General features: G+C 41.7%; 2 protein-coding genes and 1 pseudogene across 2 annotated transcripts; 1 reads left to right on the top strand and 2 right to left on the bottom strand.

Annotated features, from left to right (window-relative positions):
- Positions 1 to 5,925: 5,925 nt before the first annotated feature.
- Positions 5,926 to 9,324, top strand: LOC136482842 (uncharacterized; annotated as a pseudogene).
- Positions 9,325 to 9,730: 406 nt separating this feature from the next.
- Positions 9,731 to 10,342, bottom strand: LOC136484393 (uncharacterized). The gene is made up of 2 exons (XM_066481616.1): positions 9,934 to 10,342; positions 9,731 to 9,861 (listed from the first exon to the last, which is right to left on the bottom strand). The coding sequence occupies exons 1-2, from the start codon at positions 10,340 to 10,342 to the stop codon at positions 9,731 to 9,733; spliced, it is 540 nt and encodes a 179-aa protein (XP_066337713.1).
- A 2,432-nt stretch (positions 10,343 to 12,774) lies between these two features.
- LOC136479833 (protein pxr-1-like) lies at positions 12,775 to 13,667 on the bottom strand. The gene is made up of 2 exons (XM_066477568.1): positions 13,118 to 13,667; positions 12,775 to 12,956 (listed from the first exon to the last, which is right to left on the bottom strand). Exons 1-2 carry the CDS (start codon positions 13,665 to 13,667, stop codon positions 12,775 to 12,777), a joined length of 732 nt encoding a protein of 243 aa, XP_066333665.1.
- Positions 13,668 to 22,584: the final 8,917 nt, after the last annotated feature.

Raw genomic sequence — 22,584 nt, forward strand, 5'->3', positions numbered from 1 at the left:
ACTAGCAAAAGTGTGTGTTTTGCACCGGGTTATTATGTGCTTTCAAATTGTCATTTGCTCAATTATTGTTTTAGTGATAGATGATGTTACGTGTGATAGCAAGACGTATGTGACGACTTTTATCAATTCCAGTGGTCTTTCAAAGCAAAGATGCTCATTAGGTTAGAGTGTGTATGCCCATAGTGATGAATGATGCATGTAGTGACTTCATTAATTTCAAAATCATGCACTTAGTCTATCGAAAGTGCTCACGCACAAATAGCGAGTACTCCTCCGTCCCATAATACAAGATGCTATAGAGTTTAAAATTTGTCTCATATTAGTCGACGCTATAGCCTCAGCAGACGTCTCAGACTACCCTGACGTACCAGACAGCCATCCGTCACGTCGTGGTTTCCATCCAAGTGAATAGAATAAGGCAGAAAATAGAGCGGTAGCCGGCTGCTAGTGGTGCTCTCCTAGGTGAACATGTGGTTCTGTGCTCCAGGGAGAGCAGTATGTCTTCAATAGTACAAAATAAATGCAGTCATTCTTTTGAAGAGGCTTTTACGTCTCTAGGCTATCCGCACCGCGACCCCTAAACGGTCCGGCACCGCGGGGTAGCGTGGGCGCGTCTGTAAACTGACCTGTAGCATGGAAGCACAGCGCGCGCAGCACACGCTAAACACTGTAGCATGGAGAGAGAGAGTTGGTGAGAGAGAAATGGGGAGAGAGTGGAATAAAATATAGAATAGTGGGTATAGAGTACGGGATAGAGATAACACGGGTGCGGAAGAAATATATATAGAGTAGAGAATCTCGTTGATTAGAATGGAATATTTTTTTTAGAGATGGAAATAGAAATAGGTGAGTGAGATAGCCTTAAGCTTTCTCCTTGGTAGCAGCGACACATGCTAAAATGACATGCATTCCGGAGACAGAGGGAGTACGTGGGTAAGTTTACATAAATGTATGAGGACATGCATATATGTAACATTTGTATCTATATGATTAAAAAATTGAAATATAGCATTTTTAAATACACAATTAAAGCATAAAAAATATCATGTTGTTTCATATAATTAATTTGGTGTGGGTGAACCAACACAACTGTTGAAGTGACCAAAGCTATCTTCTTACTGCGTATTATATTACTTTCTATTTCTACAGGCAGAAACCAAATTGTGGCATCACGGTGCTTTGATCGGCGCCGTCCAGGTACGAGCCTATCTACGGAGCACTACGCTGTGATGGACAGAGACGAGCAGGACCAGCGGGCAATCCCAGCGGACGATGGACGGGTGGGGCGCAGGGACCCAAACTTAATGGCATGAACGAACACCTAAACGCCTAAACGGACAGGAAACCCAACGGACGGATGACAGGACACAGAAGAAGGGGGCCGATCCTTTTTTGGCTGGGGTGCAGCTATCCCTGGCAAGCACGCGGACAACTAATTATGTATCATATCCGTGTTGGAGACAAAAAAAAAAAAAAAAACTAATTTGGTTCGGTTTCGAACCTAGGAGGAGGGGACATGCATCGGAATTCTTCTCGTCTGAACGGGCTCGGATAGGAATCTTTCGCCGATGATTTCTGCGTGATGGTTTTCCCGCGCAATGGTTGTGCGGACGGGAGCCGCCGCGGCCCACATGCACGCGATATACCCAGCATAGGTAAGTAAGGTACTCCCTCCGTCCCAAAATAAAAGATGTTTTGGGTTTTCATGCCATAAGTTTGACTCGATTTGTAGAAAATACGTGCAATATTTACATCTTCAAATAAATTTATTAAAAAACTAGACAAAAAGATCTTTTCGATGATACTAATTACTTAGCATAAATATTTATATATTTTAATATATAATTGCCGGTAGTCGTTTCTCGGAAAGCGAAAACGTCACTTATTTTGGGACGGAGGGGGTAAGTACGTATGTTTTGTTTTTTTTCTTTTCTTTTCTTTTCCTTTTCATTTTCCTTTTCTTTTCTTTTCTTTTCTTCTTTTTTCTTTTTGTGCTTCATTTTTTTATATTTATTTTTTGTTTATGTGATTTTTTATTGTTCTTTTAATTTTTAATTTTTAATTTTTATGTTTGTTTTATTTCTTTTTTTCTTTTCTTTCATTTTCTTTTTTTTTATTTCCTTTCTTCAATTTTTTTTGTTTTTGTTTTTATTTTTTGTTTCATGTGATTTTTTATTATTCTTTCATTTTTTATATTTTTATTAATTCTTTATTTTTTGTTTTTACTATAATTAATTATTATGTTTGTTTTATTTTATTTTATTTTTATATTTATTCTTTTTATATTTATTTCTTTTTCCTTTTCTCTTTCGTCTTTATGTGTTCTATAGATTTTTTATTTCTTGTTTTTTTTTATTTTATCTTGCATAACTATTTTTTCATGTTTAATTTTTTATTTTCTATATTCTATGAGATGTTATCTTTATATAGTATAGATGTGATGTTTTATGATATTTCGTGACGTTCTATGTTTTTTTGTTGTTCACGTGTTATACATATGATGTTCTGTGATGTTTTTTATGTTCACGTGTTATTCATGTGATGTTCTATAATGTATTTTGTGATGCTCGCGTAGTATAAATATGATGTTCACGTAGTATACAACGATGCTCTATGATGTATTATGTGATGTTCACGTTGTATACATGTGATGTTCTATGATATTTTTTTTATGTTCACGTGGTACACATATGATGTTCTATGATGTTTTTTTGTGATATTCGCGTAGTATACAATGATGTCTATGACATATTATGTGATGTTCTGATAGTATACAAGTGATGTTCTATGATTTTTTTTATGTTTATGTGTTACATACGTGATGTTCTATGATATTTTTTATGTTCATACGGTATACATATAATGCTCTATGATGTTTTTTTTTGATGTTCGCATAGTATACATGTGATGTTCTCGTAGTATACAAGTGGTGTTCTATGATGTTTAATGTTCTCATAGTATACATGTGATGTTCTATGATATTTTTTGTAATGTTCACATAGTATATATGTGATGTTCTATGGTGTATTTAGTGATGTTCATGTAATATATATGTGATGTTCTATAATGTTTTAAGTGTTGTTCAATGGTGTATTTAGTGATGTTCACTCAGTATACATGTGATATTCTATAGTGTATTTTAGGATGTCTGAAAAGTATCCATGTGACGTTCTTTTAAATTTTTCTCTATTATGTATTTTTATTTTTTTTCTTACGCTTTGCTCTAGATTTTGTTATTTTTATTTATATTATGTATTTATTTATTTATTTATTTATTTATTTTTATGTATATTATAATATCAATTTCATGAATCTAAAACTAAATATTGTTCTTCTAAACCAAAAACATTTTCTTACAAAAACAGAACATTGTTCTCTGAATCTAGAATATCATCTCTGCTGAATAAAAAATGTCCTATCTTCATAAGATAAATGTTTGTTATTAAAATTTTATCTTAATATATCTATGTAGGATGTTATTTTGAAAGATTTATGGTAAGAAATCCGATGATACAATCGAAGTTTAATTTGGATGTTTGGTTTAGGAGCTATGATCTAGAGTCATTACGTGCATGTGTCAGAGCTGACGTGGGTGTGTTGCACCGTCTCGTCTCGTGGGCTACCTGCGCGCCCTGCTTGAGGGAAAGTTGTGAACGGAAATTAATTAGCGCAGAATTGACGGGAACGGGCAGTAAAAAGAACCTGGAAAGCATGAATAGGAACACATGGAACATCCGGGAAAACGCGGATTCAGCTCATGTTTCCTTTTTATCATTTTTTGTTCGATGATCAATTAGGATTCCGGAGAACTCTTGTTCTGGTCGATTATGATGTGTCCTTGACGGAATCGGAGAAGAGTAGGATACGGATACACTACCGGATTCGGCGCTTCGCCGAGTGCCTAATGCACTTGGCAAAGGCTACTTTATCCTCAGCAAAGTCTTTACTGAGTGCAGCACTCGGTAAAGAGTCTTCGGTAAAAAATCCATCAACAAAGAATTCTTTGTCGAGTGTCTTTTATCGGGCACTCGGCAAAGTTGGAACCGAAAAAAACCCGAAAAAATGGAAAAAAAAAATAGAATTTTTTTTAATCGGTGGAGGCCCCCACCGGCCGACGCCCGCCCATCTCTGGCATTTTTCATGTAAATTTTGCAGCAACGATGGGATTCGAACCCACGACCTCCCCATGCGCGCGAACCTCCTCTACCACTACACCACACTGTCACTTGTGTCTAGATTCCGTTTTAGTTCCCAACATATTATACTAAACTGAGTGTAAATTGCTTGTTTGAGGCCCTAAACAAATTTAAATAAAAAAGTTGTAAACTACAAAGTTTCATAACTTTTCGAGATCTACACTTTTAGTTTATGAAGTTTTCCCATCCGATGTCGTTTACAAAATTTGAATTTCAAAATTTTGAAATTCAAACGCAGTTTTGCATGACAAGATGATTTCAAATCAAAAAGTTGCCAACTACAATGTTTCATAACTTTTTGAGATCTACAGAGTTTATTTTGGTTGTTTTTCCATCCGAGGTCGTTTGAAAAGTTCAAATTTTAAATTTTTGAAATTCAAACACAGTTTTGCATGACAAGATGATTTCAAATCAAAAAGTTGCCAACTACAATGTTTCATAACTTTTCGAGATCTACAGAGTTTATTTTGGTTGTTCTTCCATCCGAGGTCGTTTGAAAAGTTCGAATTTTAAATTTTTAAAATTCAAACACAGTTTTGCATGACAAGTTGATTTCAAATTAAAAAGTTGTCAATTACAAAGTTTCATAACTTTTCGAGATATACAAAGTTTATTTTGGTTGTTTAGTCATCTGTTTATCCGACATGGTTATTCTAACATTATTCACAAATCTTATATATCTCTCTTGTAGTTTCATAAACTATAAGAGAGATATGTTAGATTTGTGAACAAATTTACTTTCACTTTGTCATATGAAGAAAAGACCAAAACAAACATTGTACATCTTGATGAGTTATACAACTTTGTAGTTGAAAACTTTTTCATTTGAATTAATTTACTGCTTCAAAATGTGCTTTGAAATTTTCTTTGCCGAGTGTAAAAAAAACACTCGGCAAAGAGCTTCTTTGCCGAGTGTCAAAAAAAAACACTCGGCAAAGATGCTCTTTGCCGAGTGTCAAAAAATACTCAGCAAAGAGCTTCTTTGCCGAGTGTAAAAAAAAACACTCGGCAAATGCGTCTTTGCCGAGTGCCCAAAAAACAACACTCGACAAACCACTTGACACTCGGCAAAGAGCCGGTCTCCCATAGTGATAGTAGCAGAGAAATACTATTTGAATTAGGATTCTTATTCAAGATCGATGGTGTTGGATTATGATTCTTAGTTATCCACGTTAACTCAAGAAGTTCTGCATATGTCGTACAAACCATAACTCTAGATAGACTTGAAGAGAGATAATTTCTACAATCATAGAGTTAAGGTTACTGGAGCCAAACCAAAAAAATGAAAGGAAAATTTTGACTCTATAATATTACTATTGATTATTTTTTAACAAAATAGCAAACGATGCATGAGTGAAAAAAAACTTGGCCTATGACACTTTTTATATATAGAAAATAGCAAACGATGCATTAGTGAAAAAAAACTTGGCCTATGACACTTTTTATATATAGAATATAATATAGTATTAATAACTCCATCAACCAGGTGTAAACAATTTTATGCCAAAGACAAATACATTTACAGCTGGACATAGTGACCCTTCTAATTTTGCCAGCAAAGAAATTATACTAGTACTTCAAATTTTCCCCACTTAAACTTCAACTGCAAAGACTGGAAAAAACAAGAATAGGAAAATGCTTGCTTTCAGCATTATTATCTCCGTTTGCTCTCCCGCCAACCCACAGACCATTCCCAACCGCTGAAAACCTCGTGACCCCGGCCGCGGCCATGGCCGCCTCCGCTCCCATCCGCCTCCTCTCCCCCTCCCGCTCGCCATGGCCGCCACAAGATCTGAGCCCCAGGCCCGTACCGCCCCTCCACGCGTCGCCGGCGCGCCACCACCATCTCCTCGCCGCCCGCTGCCCATTGTCCCCGCCGCCGCCGCCGCCGTCGCTCGACTTCCCGCTCCTCCCGTTCCAGCCCGCGGAGGTAAAGATATTTTAGATAGGATAGTTGTCTGGTTGTTCAGATTTCAGTCAAACCCGATTCTTTAATCTTCCATTGCCGACGTCGATGTTGATTATTCGGAGGAGTGGATGGTCCATTAGTGCAATCAGTTGGTCCCATTTGAAGTGCCAGCCTGAATCATAAATTGAGATACTGCAAGAAGGTTTATACACCAAAGTGATTGCATTACAGGTTGAACAGCTAGCGAACATGGAGCAAGACAGCAAACAGCTATCGAAGAAGGGAGAGGATTAGCGCTAAGGCAGACGACAGTAGCATCTGTTTCCAAATCTCTTCTGGCAGAGGACAGGTATCTGTTTCCAAATCTTGTCTGAAGACAAGCATTTTAGCATTTCCAGATATTATTTTTGGAGACTACTTTTGGATCTTATCTATGAATTTGTATTGTGTATTTTATCTGTTCAAAAACCTCACTGTTTCATATATATTTTCTAAATTGCTATAAGTTCCTTCAATCAGTTATTTTTCATTGTTTTTTTATTTCTGAAACAACGCAAGAGAGCTGCATGATCAGATTAATCAGCAGTTTGCATTATCAGTAAAATCTGTGGGATTCTTCTAAGATAATGAAAATGTTTAAGGTGCTGATACCATCTGAATTCAACACTCTACACTTGTATGAAGCAAGATATATAGCATTGCTAGAGGAGGTATGGATTTTTTGTTCAGTACATTCTTTCTTTTTTTCTTCAAAATGAGGATTTCCATTGTTGAATAACGGAAGTACAGAAAGTCTAAGTTATCAGAAACATGGATAAGAGAATGCACTGTACAAGTCGATTAATCTAGGACTAAACTACTTGATTCATGCAAATGCAACTAGCCTAGACTAACATGCACCTAAAACAATTAATAACCAGAAACTCCAGAACATCACAAGTAATAAGCTAACTAGTACTAGTCCTCATGATCAGAAATCCTCGATGAAACCTACTTGTAATATTTAGACATGATGAAGAATTACATTTTTTTTCTTGATTGACTAAATCTTCTTTTTGTTTGCTTATCAAATTTGTGTCCAAATAATTTTCTTTTAAGATTTGTTAGTTTTTCTTGGATCCAAAGGAACACAGACTTAGAAACATGATATGACAGAAAATTTTAGCTATATGGTTTTAATGTTGACTGGAAGAGTGTGTGGACAGTCGGTGAAATCGTAGTTGAGGGGTGAGAACCCTATATATGCGATTTTGGTGCATCATTCTTGAACACGAGATCTCCATATTTCTTTGATCAGATACTAACAACTCAAACCATGAGTAGAGTGCTATGCAACATCCTTACTGATTTATTTCTAATATTTACTTAACAGGCCTTGTACAAGAGGAAAAATTCTTTTGTTCACTTCGTGCTTGATCCAGTTGTAGATAGCTCTACTCCAGCTTCATTTGCTGTAAGATAAGGTTGCTTGGTCCACGTAGAAAGTGTAAGCTATTTTCCTTCATGCGACACCTTTCTATAAGTTTACTTACAGGATCTCACTCCTGTCTTTTTTCCTGCCACATTTTGTGTTAATGGTCTGTCTTTAGTGTAGGTTCAAAAGCTGGAGATTGGAGCACTGATATCAATTAGAGGAGTGTGCCGTGTAAAACATTTCAAATCTTTTGGATGTAAGCTCTTTCTTTCTTTTCTAGTTTTGAAATTTTATTCCATTGTTGATGTTAAAATCATATCATATTAATTATCGGGTACTTTTAAGTATACATATTTGTATACTACTTAACATTTTCTATAAATTGTCTTTATAATACCTTTGAAGGCCATCTTTTGCTTGATATATGAACAGGTCAATTCCTTTTGATATCTGGGATGGGAGATGTGAACAGCTGAATGCTAGTGTTATAGTTGGACTGCCTCAATCTCACTATTCTAATTGTATTATGAAGTTTGAACAAAACTTTCACCTTCCAGTTCGGATTGAATTGCCCACATGCTCTGGTTCTGTAACCTTATTTATTAAAGCTATAAATGCAGTAGATCAGAACGTTTTCATACCACTTCTTAAGTATTCTGAGTTGGAGCTGCTTCATTGTGGGCATGACAAAGCTCGCCGATGATGACATGTGTTAGGATCTTCCTAGGTATGTTAGTGGAGCCAGTCATGCGCAGGTGGTGGTGTCTTTGTGGCTTTGGGTACCATGGGAAGTCGAAGCTGCTTTGTCCCTTTTGCCCTAAAGCTAGGCAACGATGAAGCATGATGGGCTTAGTCGCTAAGTGCTATAGCGACTGGACTGTTGTGCGGGTGTGTCATGGCTTTGTATCAACTTCTATTCTTAATTGAGTGGCAGAGCTCCTGCTTTTTTGTTCAAAAAAATGTTTTCTGATACTGCCAAGAAGAAATAATAGAAGCCCTGAACCACATCTTTGTCTTTGTTGACCCAGATGGAGCCCTATTTCCGTGGTACAGTTTCTACAATGATGGTTGATGGATGAGCCTTATGACGCTATTGATTTAGGGACAAGAATTTTCAAGCTAAAAGAATCAATGTGCAATTTACACAGCCTACAAATGAAGTTGAAGTTTCGATCACTACCTTAATCCCATTCAGCAATTAGAAGATGTTGAATATTGCTTCTTATCCTAGTCATTTCTTATTTCAAATTTAGGTACCTGAGGATGAACCACTGCAAACTAACATCAGGGCGTCTCTATTGTGGTCTCAATTTTTGAAGAGTATAATGAATCTTTTATCCCTGGACGCCCAGAACGTCTCTCATTTGCTGCGTGCCAAACAGTTTAAGGTGATGTTTCATTCTGATTTCATCGATCGAGTTCAAAATATTTAGGTCCTATCATATTGATCAAACTTTCACTGCACATCTCCATATTCTATAAATGAGAAACATCTGGTTTACATATGACAACCACCCAAAGAGATGATGCACACATACATCAACCACCGTTATACCTGATCCATAAATTCGTAGGTATCTAACTTTTAAACTGTACACTACGCATGTCAGATGAAGAACTTCTCACCCTGCAAAACTACAAGATACAAGCAATAGATTTGATAGACACCCTTGAAAGGCTAAACAATGGTATCAAGTTTGTAGAACATAATATTGGAATGGTAGCCGCAAGGATCGCCATTCAAAATATATGATCTTCAGTGGCAATGTTCAATTCATATGCTAAATGATGTCCATGATGCTAACTCCATCTGGTCAAAAGACTCTGATCTCAAAGCTTTTCCAGTTTCAACTGTAAACATGGAAGGTGTGATACATTCCGATTGATTTTGACATAACCAATTCATTCAGAAAAAAACATGAAGATGAGCAACACAATATGAAGTTACATGCTCATTTTGTATGGGTAGGGTAACAGAAAACACCATAAGTTGTTCAAACATCCAGTACAAGCTTATTCCATCAGATAAACCATACAAGTGTTTATCAGGTATCGAGATAAAACATAAAAATTGTCTGATCAAATAAAACACACAGCCTTATTCAAATACCAAAGACTACAAGTCTTGCTTCAACTAAGTAATGTTTGAATGAAAAAAGTAATGTTTAACGGAAAGAAATATTATGCCGAGCATGAGTCCAGATGGACTTATTAATCTTTGACTTCTTTCTGACCTTCAGCAATGTTGGTGCCAAAAAGACGAATGGTGCGACCTTCGTTGTTGCTAGGCACTGTCTGCTCTGGTGGATTCTTCACTTGATTCTGTGAGGGGTCTGCCAGTTCTGTTCAAAAAAATTGTAAGGGGAATGTAAAGAAGGTTTTGGAGCCAATGAGACGAGTGGAGGGATGCTCACCATTCGCAGTCACCACTCTCCCTTGTGGTGGATTATCCTCTTGATTCTGCAAGGGAATTGCAGGAACGACGCTGCTGATAGTTGCAGGGAATGAGAACCAATCGCTAGCCATAGCAGCTTGGAAATGACCAGTCACAGGATTGCCAGCCATAGCCGCCATCCCTTGAGTTGGCTGGTGCACCGGCATCGACACAGGAGGGGCATGGATGGCACTTCTGCCAGTTTGGAAGAATGGCAAGCGGGGCATAGTATTGGCAAGAGCATCAATGGCTGCAACATTGTTGTTGACCTCTTGGTTCTGCAAGGGAATACTAGGAAGGACGTTGTTGGTAGTTACAGGGAATGACCAGCCAGTGGCAGAGATGGTAGCTGGGAAATGACCAATCAAAGGATTGCCATCCATTGCCATCCCTTGAGTTCGGTGGTGCACTGGCCAGGACACAGGAAGTGCTTGGGTGTCGCTTCTGCCAGCTAGGAAGAATGGCAAGCGGCGGCCCATGGTATTGGCAGGGGCATCAATGGTTGCCAAGTAGTTGTTGACCCCTATAGATTGGGAGGGCTCAACAATGCTAGGACGAGGAGTGGAGGAGCTGCTGGCAATGTCATTGCCAGACACAACTGCTATCTCTTGTCTCCTTGAGAATGGGAATAATGTACTGACGCTGCAGTGTCCGTGGTTGTGGGGCGCCTCTGCTACAATCTGTTCCTGTGGATTATCCTCTTGATTGTGCAAGGGGGTTGCTGGAAGGATGCTGCTGGTAGTTCCAATGAGTGACCAGCCAGTGAAGGTGTTGGCAGCTGAGAAATGACCCGTCACAGGACTGACAGCCATAGCCATGGTCCCTTGAGGTGGTTGGTGCACTGGCACCATTGACGTAGGAAGCACGAGGATGGAGCTTCTGGGAGCGCCAGCTGGGATCCGCCAGCCCATGGTATTGTAAGGGCCATCCACAGCTGGTGGAATTGTCACGGCCACTGTTGATGTAACAACAGGAGCTCCTTCAGTGTTCAAAGATGCTGCAGCAGCATGAGGTGCAGGCGGAGGAGTTGGCACGGCCACCACAGGAGCTGGTGCCATGGCTAGAGCTACTGCCGCATCAGGAGCTTGGCTAGGTGCTCCATTAGACCCCGTGACGGCGATGACAGGATTTGCATCATCATCGTCGTTGTCAATGACAATCACGGAAATATCATCGTTGCTATGGTTGTTCTCTATGACCTCTTTGCTGTCGGGCATGGTGGCCGCAATGTTGGGAACAATGACATTAGACCCAGATCCCGAAACATTTACCTCAGCAGGGGCATCTCTAGGGGTTCCATTGCGGTGAGCGTGGTTGCCCCATGTTGCCTCCAGCGGCGTCACGGTCCTCAGCTTTGACTTCCGCTTCTTCCTTCTCCTATTCGGTGTGCGCGCATCCTCCTCAGAGTCGGAGGAGAGGTGGTCACGCTTGTGTGACCTCATGTGCCCAGACAGTGCCGTCTCCCGACCAAAGGTCATGGAGCAATCAGCACAAGTGTAAGGCCAGTCGTCCACCGCAGCAACGGTGCCAAGACCAGCTAATCCAAGCCTAGCCACCACACGCGAGTGCCGCCGTGGCAAACCACGTTGCTCAGCAGTTAGCTTGTCCCTACTAGGACAACCCACCAAAGATCTCGATGAAGTTCTGCCCTCAAGGCGGTGGCCAGATCTGGAGAGCTCGCGGCAGCCAGATCTAGAGAGCTCATGGCGGTCTGATCCAGAGAGCTCATGGTGGCCAGATCCAGAGAGCTCGTGGCGGCTAGATCCGGAGAGCTCATGACGGTTAGATCCATAGAGCTCATGGCGGCTAGATCCGGAGAGCTCATGGCAATCAGATCCATAGAACTCATGGCGGCCAGATCTAGAGAGCTCGTGGGGCGATGCGCGTGGTGATCCACGGCAGAGAGCAGCACCTTCCATATCACCTACTCCTACGACGCTTCCATCTCCTTCATCATGCAGCTTTGTGGAGATGAGAGGTGGGTGGCCCTTAGTGTTACCATTTTTTGGTGGTGGTGGTGGTGGCATCGGTGGCGGCGGCGATGAGAGCAGTTTTTGGTTTGAGTCCATGGGTCGATGGGAGAGACTAGGGTGTAATCAAGGGATTAGTAAGACTAATATGGCAGTGTTGCGGGAGAGGCCTATATTTATTGTGGATAGTAATAGCTGGATTGCCAACTTTTCAAGTAAGCCTCACTTCTTTTTCTTAATTCCATATATGCCCCTATGTCAGATTCCTATTACACACCATCAACACCCTTGGTAAGCATATAGCAAGAATCAAATTGAATGGAGGATACATTAGCATTTTTGTTCTTGTTCTTGCAATATTGCTCTAGATGCCCGGCTTGCTTGCATCTATTACAAAACCGACCATTGCTCTTCACAAAACTAGTATTGTGAATAGCAAAGGCCGCCTTACAAATCTTGGGGATATAACCCAATCCCTCTTTGTTGAGAGAAAAGTGTTGGCTACCCAAGCACTTTAGCAAGTGGGCCTCAGCACCATAGGCCTTTCCTAGAGCATGAGTGAGCTCATTGACCTCTCTCTTGAGAGACTCATTTTCCACCATAAGTGAGGCATCACAAGTGAAACCCTCACTTATAGGTGAAGTAGTAGTGGATGAGCTACCTGAAGCATTAGTAGGAGCAACAACAATAGGATTATAGAAAGTTTCATCAAGAATATCACAAGTGACTCCTACACTGCATGTTGCAATAGGTTCCTTCTCTTTTTGAGGAACAAGAGAAGAGTTATCTTTTTCAAGCTTCTCATGGGCTTCCACTAGCCTCCCATGAGTAGCATTGAGCTCATCAAAGGATTACTCAAGATCTTGATGCTTCTTGCGCAATTCTTTGAGTGACATTCTCTTCTCATCCATATAAGACTGAGCCTCTTGCAACATCTCAAAGATTTCCTCCTTAGAGGGCTCCTCCTCATCCTCACTCTCACTATCGCTCTCATCATCGGATTGTACCTTAGTGGCCTTAGCCATGAAGCATGCTGATAGAGCAGCAAAGAGAGAAGGCTTGTTGTTGATGGCAATACTAGCAAGCGCCTTCTTCTTGGTTGTCTTCCTCCCATCATCACTATCATCATCATCACTAGAGAAAACATCACTATCCCAAGTGACATAATATGAGTGGCCCTTCTTCTTTTCTTGCCTTCTTTGTCCTTCTTCTTATCCTTCTTCTTGTCTTTCTTATTGTATATGGGCACTCTGCAATGAAATGATCCTTGCTCTTGCACTTGAAGCATCTCCTTGGTTCTTCCTTTGTTCTTGGATGATGACTTTCTTCTTCTAGCACCATAGCTCTTCTTCTTCATGAATTTGCCAAATCTCCACACAAAGAGAGCCATTTCTTCATCTTCATCATCACAAGCACTTGAGCATTCATCATCACTTGATACTTCTTTCTTTGTCTTGCCCTTGATCTTTGATGGTGATGTGGCCTTGAATGCCACACTCTTCTTATTCTTCTCATCCTCTTGACTAACCGCATCCCTTTCCACATGGTATGCCTCTTGTGTAATGACATCACCTAGTACTTGGATTGGGGTCATGTTCTTCAAGCCACCTTTCACAACGATGGTGACCAATGTGTCAAACCTTGTAGGCAAGCATCTCAAGAACCAATGAGAGAAATCTTCATCTTCCACCTTTTCACCCAAGCTCTTAAGATCATTGACACTCACTTGGAGCCTATAGAACATCACTGGAATGGTATCACCTTCTTGCACCTTAAAGCTTGTCAATTTGTCTTTGAGAATATATAGCTTTGCATCCTTGATCACTTATGTGCCCTCAAACGATTCTTCCAATCTCTTCCAAGCCTCATGAGCATTCTCAAGATCTTTGATTTGTTCAAACACTTTTGGATTAATTGCATCATGAATGGCACTAAGACGAATATCATTGAATTGGAGCTTCTCTTCTTCATTTGCGATGGGACGCTTTGCATTAGCAACCTCAAATTTCTTCTCCACAACCTCCCATATCTTTCTATTCATTGATTTCAAGTGTGTGCACATCTTTGCTTTCCAATAGCCATAGTTGGTGCCATAAAATTGGGGTGGCCTTCTAGTGTTGTTGATTTGAGCTATTTTGACACCGAAGGTTGTTAAGCCTCAAATTAACGATGAACATGCCTCCGATGCCACTTGAAAGGTCCTAAAATAGCTAGAGGGGTGTGAATAACCTAATAAAAACTCTACAAAAATACTAGAGCAACTTGTTAGAAAATAAGATAGCGAATATGCGATTTAGCTCTAGCTCTAATTTTACCAACTAGCAAGCTAGCTACCACATACTAGTAGCTATGATCTCTATGTTGATTTCACGCAATCAAGCATGTTATGTCACAGCTACTACAACTAGTGAGCTAGCAAGAGAACTAGTTACAATTAGTCTCAACTAAACTATCAACTATCTACACAAGCAAGCTACTACAACACAAGACAAGTATGTATGTATGTATGAAATAAAAGTGAGGTCATGAGCAATATCGAACTGGGCAAGCGTCAATTGAGAATACCAAAAGACAATTGGGACAAAAGAAATTTATCTCATGGTTCAATTGCTTGTCGGCAACCTAGTCCATGTTGTGGCGATACACTCACTTGGTGGCTCACGCGCTAATAGGCATCACACGTCCAGCCCACCACTTGGGCGCCGTAAGAACCAACACAAGAGAGGATCCACAAGCCACGAGCAATCCACTAGAGTTTTCTTTCGCGATCTCTCGCGAAGAATAGGTACAAGAACCCCTCACAATCACCATAGTCAGAGCCAGCAACAATCACTAATACCACTCAATGATCCTCCACTATTCCAAGCCATCTAAGTGGCGGAAACAACCAAGAGTATCAAGAAATCCTGCAGCAACATGATCACAAGTGCCACTAAATACCTCAACTCTAAGCAAATGCACTTGGATGCTCTCCCAATCTCACTATGATGATGTATCAATGAAGGACATGAGTGAGAGGTGTTAGACAAGACTCACAAGGTTGTGTATCAAAATAGCCAAGAGAGTGAGACCAAGCCGACCAACCTCTATTTATAGAGCCCCAATGGCTCAAGTTGTTGTTGTCCATTTATTGGCTAACTGTGTGGCCATCGGACGCTATAGTGTCCACATCAGACAAACGCGCCAGCGCCTGATGCTCCAGATGAAGCCACGTGTCACTAGCCATTTGAAGGCGATCGTTGCCACCCAATGGCTCTCTTTGCACACCTCTGCTACCTTGATGTCTGATGCCATATCGGACCAATTGACCTCCATTGTCTGATGCGGTCTAGAGAGCATACAGATCCATTGAACACGTCCGATAGGGGCCATTAGACAAAAGCTAGCGTCTGATGCTCATTGACCCACCTGGTCGCTGAGTGAATAGTGCTAGCATTTTAAACGATGCCCACTTTTCACTTGTCCGATGAAAATGCCATGCGGGGCAGAGAGCTCCCAGATCACATCGGACGCAACCTTTATTTGTCCAATGCTTCTATGCCAGCGTACGATGCAAACTAAGTAGGCTACCCAAGCCTCTGCTGCTTATAGTATGCCACCAGACACAGAGCTGATTTGACCGATGGTTGCGCTGGTTCTGTCTGATGCAAGCAAAGCTCCTCCTTCTCTTCTTCTTCTTCAACCCTTGTGCAAATGTGTTAACTCCACAAAGTTTCATCACTTGTGTTCGCAAGTTAGCATTTTCACAATCATTTTTCAAGGGTTGTTAGCACTCACTAGGTCCTAATGCACATGCATGGAGTTAGTTCATCTAGTGGCACTTGATAACCGTATTCACCGTGAGAGTTCCCCTCTTAATAGTATGGCTATCTATCATAAACCTGATCACACACTCTATTACGTCTTGACTAGCAAAACAAAATGCCCTAGCATATACCTTTGCCTTCAGCCCTTGCATTTTATTTTTCTCTTTCTTCTTTTCCATATTGGAGCACTTGATCATCACTTTGTGGCCATCCTCCATCACCTTGAGTGCCATCTAGCTCCTTCTTGGACTTGGGCCAACCTATCTCATCTACACAGTTAGAGCATAGGGTTAGTCCAATAGGTTTCATCAATTAATCAAAACCAAACTAGGGTTTTCGGGCGGAGAGTTGTATATCTTTCAATCTTTGTATCACAGGGAAAAGAAATGGTTGACATAAGCACCCCTCATACTTGGACCAAGGTATTGGGGTCTACAGTAAAGACTAAAAAACTAAGCTAGCCTAGATTTCCAATCAACTTAGCCCAAGACTCTATATCTTGGAAGCCCCAGTGAGCATCTAGAGAGGAGCTTCTAACTTTAGGCTTTTAAGTGTAGTAGGGGCACATGGAGAGTCTCCCCCAAACATAGACGCATTCCACTACTTCTAGAGCATCTAGGGGTACCCAAGATGATGAGGGTGTTAACCCTTTTCTTTGATCTTTGCTAACTTTTTTGCCAACTTAGAGGAGGAGCCTGAGGCCTCATGCCTCCAAACATGCTGGTCATTATCCGTGGTTAATACAAAGGTGTCAAGAATATTCATAACTAAAGGAATTCCATCAGACCATCCACTGAGTGACAAGCCGCCCCGAATGTCCTACAGCCATGCACGGTTGTCAAGTGCCTACTATACGGTGCGGGATTTCAAAAATCAAGTGCAGCCATGAAGTTGTCAGTTGGTCCAAAATAAAGTGATTCTACCATTCCTCGCATTTGTGGTCATCGAGTTGGGAAAAATTGATTGCACATTTGGATGTGTAGGGATGTCCAAACCACACCAAGCTCTATCGGTTGTGGTTTCTTTCAAATAAATCCATTTCTTTTGAAGAGACCTTCCATTATCTCCAAGTTTCATATTCTCAAACTACCAAGGTCTAATGGCCTTTGTTCATTCTCCCAAGCAACCAAGAAACATCCTCCATTGACCTCCTTTCGGCCCTTCCAAAGAAAACCACATTGTATCTTATCTATTGCGACATGCATGGAATCTGAGAGTAGCACTTTCATGAGCACAAACACCTAATTTGTATATAATATGCTTAATTCTTTAATTCAAAGTTTTTACAATGTAATACGCTTAAATGTTATTTTGGATGAGATGGTCTTTGTAATTGTGATGGTCCTTTTATTCTATTATTGTGTTGGGAGGTGATGCTTATATCTTTACTTATGGGGTTATATCATCTATGTTATATGACTCTACCTATGAATATGCAAAGTTTATGAGGGAGACTTTGCCAAAAAAATTATAATTTCTAAACCTAGTAGAATTTAGGTGTTGTTTGGTAACCTCCGGAGGTGTTTCTAACCTGGGCCTTATAGAAACTTGTCAAATCTTGTTTTTTCTTGACTTCTCTCAACCTCTCACCAAATCTAGCTAGAAAGTTAGGGGGATTCATCGACAGGAGGGAGCCATGGATGTTCTTGAGCTCTTTTGGCTATAGTTAGGTCACAATGAATGAGTGACCAAGCATTAGAGATGAAGTGGTATGAGTTTATATACTCCCAACTAAAGAGTCGTTAGTCTAGGACTTCCAGACCAATAGAACTTTTGGACAGTGGTCAAACTTTTAGAACTAATTTGACTCGGCCATGTCTAGAACTTTTGGAAAAAGTTTCAAATAGAGTAAAATGCACCATATGTCATTACACTTTTTATGGATTTTCACTTGTGTCCTTGAACTAAAAAGGTGACCATCTAGATCCTCAATCTAATGTGTATTTTCACCTGGGTCCTCCAACTAAAAAGTGACCATTTAGCTTCTTCAATTATTATCGCACCCGAGTATAGGTCCAAATCCCACCACATCACCACTATATGCTTCCTACGTGGTTGTGCTAGTGTGGATGATGCCAAGTGAAACTTGTAGGAAAAACCTCCATTCCTCCTCCCATCCACTCCCTTCTCTGTCTCATGTCGGTCCTGTGCCCACCTCGAGGCTTATGGCAGAACCACCCGAAATAACACACCTTCAGAGGCGCTTGTCTTCCACCAGACACTAAGCACATCGAAAGCAAGCTACATCAGACGGATTCCGTCGAGCACACCCCAAGGGAGAACTCGAATAATTCACGTTTTTCCTTCAGGATCCAATAATGAGAATGAGTTTACAATACTTAGTCCATTTCATACAACAAGAGTTCTTAGAAATACATTATTACAATACTAAGTTCAGAGTACGGAATTTAAACGGCGGAATTACAATAAACATCTAACGATAGAATACAAGGATCCGTCTGTGCCCACTACAAGAATCCTCCACACAACAGCTACTCTTCAAGCTGCACCTGCAACAGTGGTAAATAAACCCTGAGTACACAATGTACTCGCAAGACTTACCCGACTAGTGGGAATAATTTTCCGACTCCAAAGGATATGATAAGCTTTATGGGTTGCTGGGTTTCCTTTTTTTACAGAAAGCAATACTAGTAGTGAATCCTTATGTATGTTTCTTATTAGCAGTCATGATTAGTTCATTATCTAACCATTCTAGGTAAGCACCTATTCTACTTTCAAGCAAGAGTTGAGCAAACAGATCCATTTCACCATCTTTCATCTTCTAGTTCTTACTACGGTGCTAGATCGTAGGCAAGTCGTACCGGATGACCCGGTGATTCACGAATCAATGTGCCCAGCTGGGTACCTCAAAACACATGCCCCGCTTGTATCCTAGTCACAAGCAGGACCAACCCACCACTCTCCTGTCAAGGGGTCCAGGTCCCCGTCCAAACTTGAACTCTAAGCCCCCACTCCTGAGTCCTGGACTCAGTGTGGTGCTTAGACCTTCACCATCCCCGCCTCCAATCAGTCGGTCCGGAAGAGCTAGAACCCACGACAAAAGAGCAACGAGCCTTTCCTGCTCCCATAAACAAGTATGTGCTCAGGATAATAAGTCTGTGACCTGACTAGAATCTAATGCAATGGTCGGTCCTTAACCAACACGGATAGAAAAAATAGTGTAACCAAGCTATGCCCCGTTAGCCGCGGGACACAACCTCTTACACCCACCAATACTCGTACAATATCCCTGCCCGGTCTCCATTTTCTTTCACCATTTTATCATGAGAGTGATAATAATAACCACCTATTGCGAGTAACGGCAGGTTACTCACGCTACCGATAGCCTAAGCATGTAGTTTCAATATAAATCATGTAACATAAATGCACATCACATATATATCCAGTGATCATTCAAAATAAGGGTTATGCACCGGGGCTTGCCTTGGGCAGGCGCGGTGTCAGCTCAGTCAATCCGTGGTGGCTTTGGGACCTCCTCCTACATGAGGACCTCCTCCTCGTACTCTTCAATCACCTCTTCGTAGTCCTGCTCGTCCTCGGTCATGAACTCCACCAACTCGTTTTCTACATGTATGCAATGACGATGCAACACTCAATATTAAGGCAACAATAGTTCTTAAAATAAAAATATATCTACTAAGCCACTGAGCTAGCTCTAATGACTAAGATACCAAACTAATCATCATTCCCACCAAACCAGCATGGTTTCACCTACAAGTGCTACTTAGCAACTAAAATATATTCTTACTCTTATTAACGATTTCCTATATACTACAACAAGGAGTACTTAGCTATCATATTTCTCAACCAATTCTAAGTCTACAAAAATTACAGTCAGCACATAATAATACAATGAATCTACCGTAAAAATTTCATGGTCAAAACTATTACCAATTTGCCACAAAAATTCCTACAAATACTAACCTATATAATACTAAACACTCGCAAATGATTTAATAGTTGCTGGTATCAACAAATATATATATGAACTAAATAAACTAACAGATAGAGCACAATTTTAGAAACCTAACAAAATTGGTTTCATAATTTTTGGACACCTATGCGAATTGATAATAATTTTCAAAGTTCAGCTCAGAAATTAAAATATAAAACTATTTCTAATTCCTTAAGAAAAAGAAAAAATGAATTCCACCCGTGGCCCACCACCGCGTGGCCCAACGCGAGGCGGCCCACAATGGGGAGGCCCGCACGTGCGACACATATGCAAAAACGCCCCTAAACTCTAAGCAAACTAACCCGCAGTCCATGTCACTATTCCTAGAGAGAGCAACTATGCAACGAACCCTCGAAAACTCCCTCCTTTACAACGGCATGGTCCTCGGCCACCCGCGCTCACGCCAACGTGGTGGCGATGGCATTGGATGGCCACGCCGACCAGCTGGGACCCGCACTGGCTCCACTAACGGGCCGACCCCCGTCTACAACCCTAGTGCCTACACTAGCCTAGGTTATAGGAGCGGCGGAGCGAGCGGAAGTGGTGACCACGATGTGTGGCCATGCGCGACAGCGACATAGCCATGCCGGCCACCCTAAGCCATCGCGGGGTGAACTAGCTAGCGCTATAGCATCACTATCTTACCCTAGTTGCGGCTGCGGTGGTGGTTTGGCTAGAGGTTCCCTAAACAGGGCTGGCCACGTACGGGTGGTGGGATGCAGTAGCGCTCCGAGACGGCATGGCCACGTTAGTGGCTACAGCGAGGCAGTAGAGGTGCAAGTGAGGTGCACAGGGTGAAGTGGAGGTGGAGGCGAAGTTCGTGGTGTAGATGGATTGACGAGGGGTGAAGCGGTGGGTGGCTGCCCTCGGCCACGGCCGGTCCCGGCCTTAATGGCACGACGAAGGGGGAACTCCAAATTGAAGCACGTCGTGACACAATTTAAGGCGGGGTGGGGACAGTTGGCACTCGGACGCCAAGGCGGAGACATGAGCATGCGAGATTTAAGGCAAGCACCCGCACTTTAGCTCACCGGGGTCACGACGTGACTGCAGCGGGAAGCAGGGGAGGGCGCAGTGGTGGAAATAGCGATGAGCAGTGACACGGCTGGCGCTCTTTGGCGGGACACGAGCGTCGCAACCAGGGTACACATGCCAGGCGCAAGCGATAAGCGCAAATGGCTATGGCTGGCTCTGGCCCGCATGCCGCAGCGCCATTAATGGCGGGCCAACGGCGCCACAAGGCGGCATCCCACGTGCGTAGCAGCAAGGCAGCAATGACACGGTGCCGGAGCACATGTACATGGCGTTGCAGTGGCAGCGAGGCACGGCGTAGTGAGCAGGCGTGCAGCGCGGTGACGGGACGACGGCGGCAGCGTCACAGCGCGGCGGGCAGCCAGGCGTAGGGGGGGCGCGGCGTGGCGGCTCGCGTTGGCTGCTAGCTAGCGCACTCGAGCGGGCAACCTACGACAGCAGCAGCTGGCCAACGTGTGGCCATGCGCGCGCGTGCACACGCCGACGCCGTGACATCAGGGCAGCGGGCCCGGTGACCGCGCACAGACTGGGAAGTCGGCCGAGAACGCGTTGTGTACGGATTTTAAAGCGTTCGAAACCCCTAACCAGTTGTTCCAGTCCCCGAACCCACTTCGCTACACCATAGGGGGTCCATTAGGCTACTAAAACAAGCCATAATACTTCACTATTCCTTAACCCAATCTCTCGCGATAAATTGCTAAACATAGCAGTGTCTAACAGTCGATAGACTTGAAAATTTCGAAGTGTTAGAGCTGAATTGGATTTCCAATTGCGATCTCTAAGCTAATGAAAATATTAGCTAGCAATATCATTTTTGACCGCGAGTATTTCATTGTCATCTACAAAGTTTGCACTTCAAACCTTATTTAAGTATCTCATACATGTTCTATAGCATTTTTGCTTAATAAAAATTGGTTTTAAACCCTAAGTGATATAACATGACTATTGAATTAACCTTCGTTTCGCACTTCTGTTGATTGTTTTTTGTTACGGAAATTGATCTACACTCTTTATTACATGCACTAACACATAAACATGATGCTCATGACATGTTTTAGTAAATGATTTATAGTGTAACACCAAGGATGTTACAAGGCTATGCCCATGTGCTCTCCCATGCTATCCATTGGCTTTGTGAGTACACGTGGGCTCCGAAGGCACACACTCAATGGCCACAGAACACACAAAGAGAGGTGGACTGCAAGAGAGAGGGGGCTGCAAGGGGAAAGAGATGGAAAGGGAGTTTTTTGTAACTTTAACCGTCACAACCACATAGGTAGTTAGCAGTGGCGTGGCGGGTTTGGGACCTTTAGTCAAGTGTAACAATAGATTGAGGACCTAGATGGTTACATTTTTAGTTCAAGGATCCAAGTGAGAATTAGCAGTAGATGGAGGACCTACATGATCACTTTTTTTGTTTGAGGACCTAACTGAGAATCCATGAAAAGTTTAAGGGCCCAGATTGCAGTCTACTCTTTCATATATATGATATTAAATGGATGGCAATCAACTACATGATAAAAGAAAAGGTAGATGACTCAGTTATTCAAATGGAAGGATGCTTTCTTTATTAGTAGCATGCATGCATACTCATGTGTTGTATGAAACCCAATGTATTGGAATCAGACTCTATATCATCGCTGGACTCGAGATGTTTTAACTTGTATGAGCACGGGTCATGAATCTAGGTTATATATGAAATACGAAGGGTGTGAAGGTAGTTTAGGAAGTAAAAAAGGGGACAAAATAGTAGTTTGGAAAATGAAAAGGTGGGTTAGAAGAAACGCTTCGTTCTTTAATATGAGATAGAGATAGAGATAGAGATAGAGACAGAGATATATAGAGAT

This window comes from Miscanthus floridulus, chromosome 9 (genome assembly GCF_019320115.1).
Source record: "Miscanthus floridulus cultivar M001 chromosome 9, ASM1932011v1, whole genome shotgun sequence".
Classification (NCBI taxonomy): Eukaryota; Viridiplantae; Streptophyta; class Magnoliopsida; order Poales; family Poaceae; genus Miscanthus; species Miscanthus floridulus.

What these genes read in the sequence shown, in the direction of transcription:
- LOC136484393 (XM_066481616.1), bottom strand. Translation starts at nt 10,342, where the DNA reads ATGGCAATGGATGGCAATCCTTTGATTGGTCATTTCCCAGCTACCATC. An exon ending in GAGAGTGGTGACTGCGAATG is followed by an intron (nt 9,862 to 9,933) that starts GTGAGCATCCCT and finishes TTTTTTGAACAG; the next exon opens with AACTGGCAGACCCCTCACAG.
- LOC136479833 (XM_066477568.1), bottom strand. Translation starts at nt 13,667, where the DNA reads ATGTTCTATAGGCTCCAAGTGAGTGTCAATGATCTTAAGAGCTTGGGT. An exon ending in TAAGAAGAAGGACAAAGAAG is followed by an intron (nt 12,957 to 13,117) that starts GCAAGAAAAGAA and finishes CTGCTCTATCAG; the next exon opens with CATGCTTCATGGCTAAGGCC.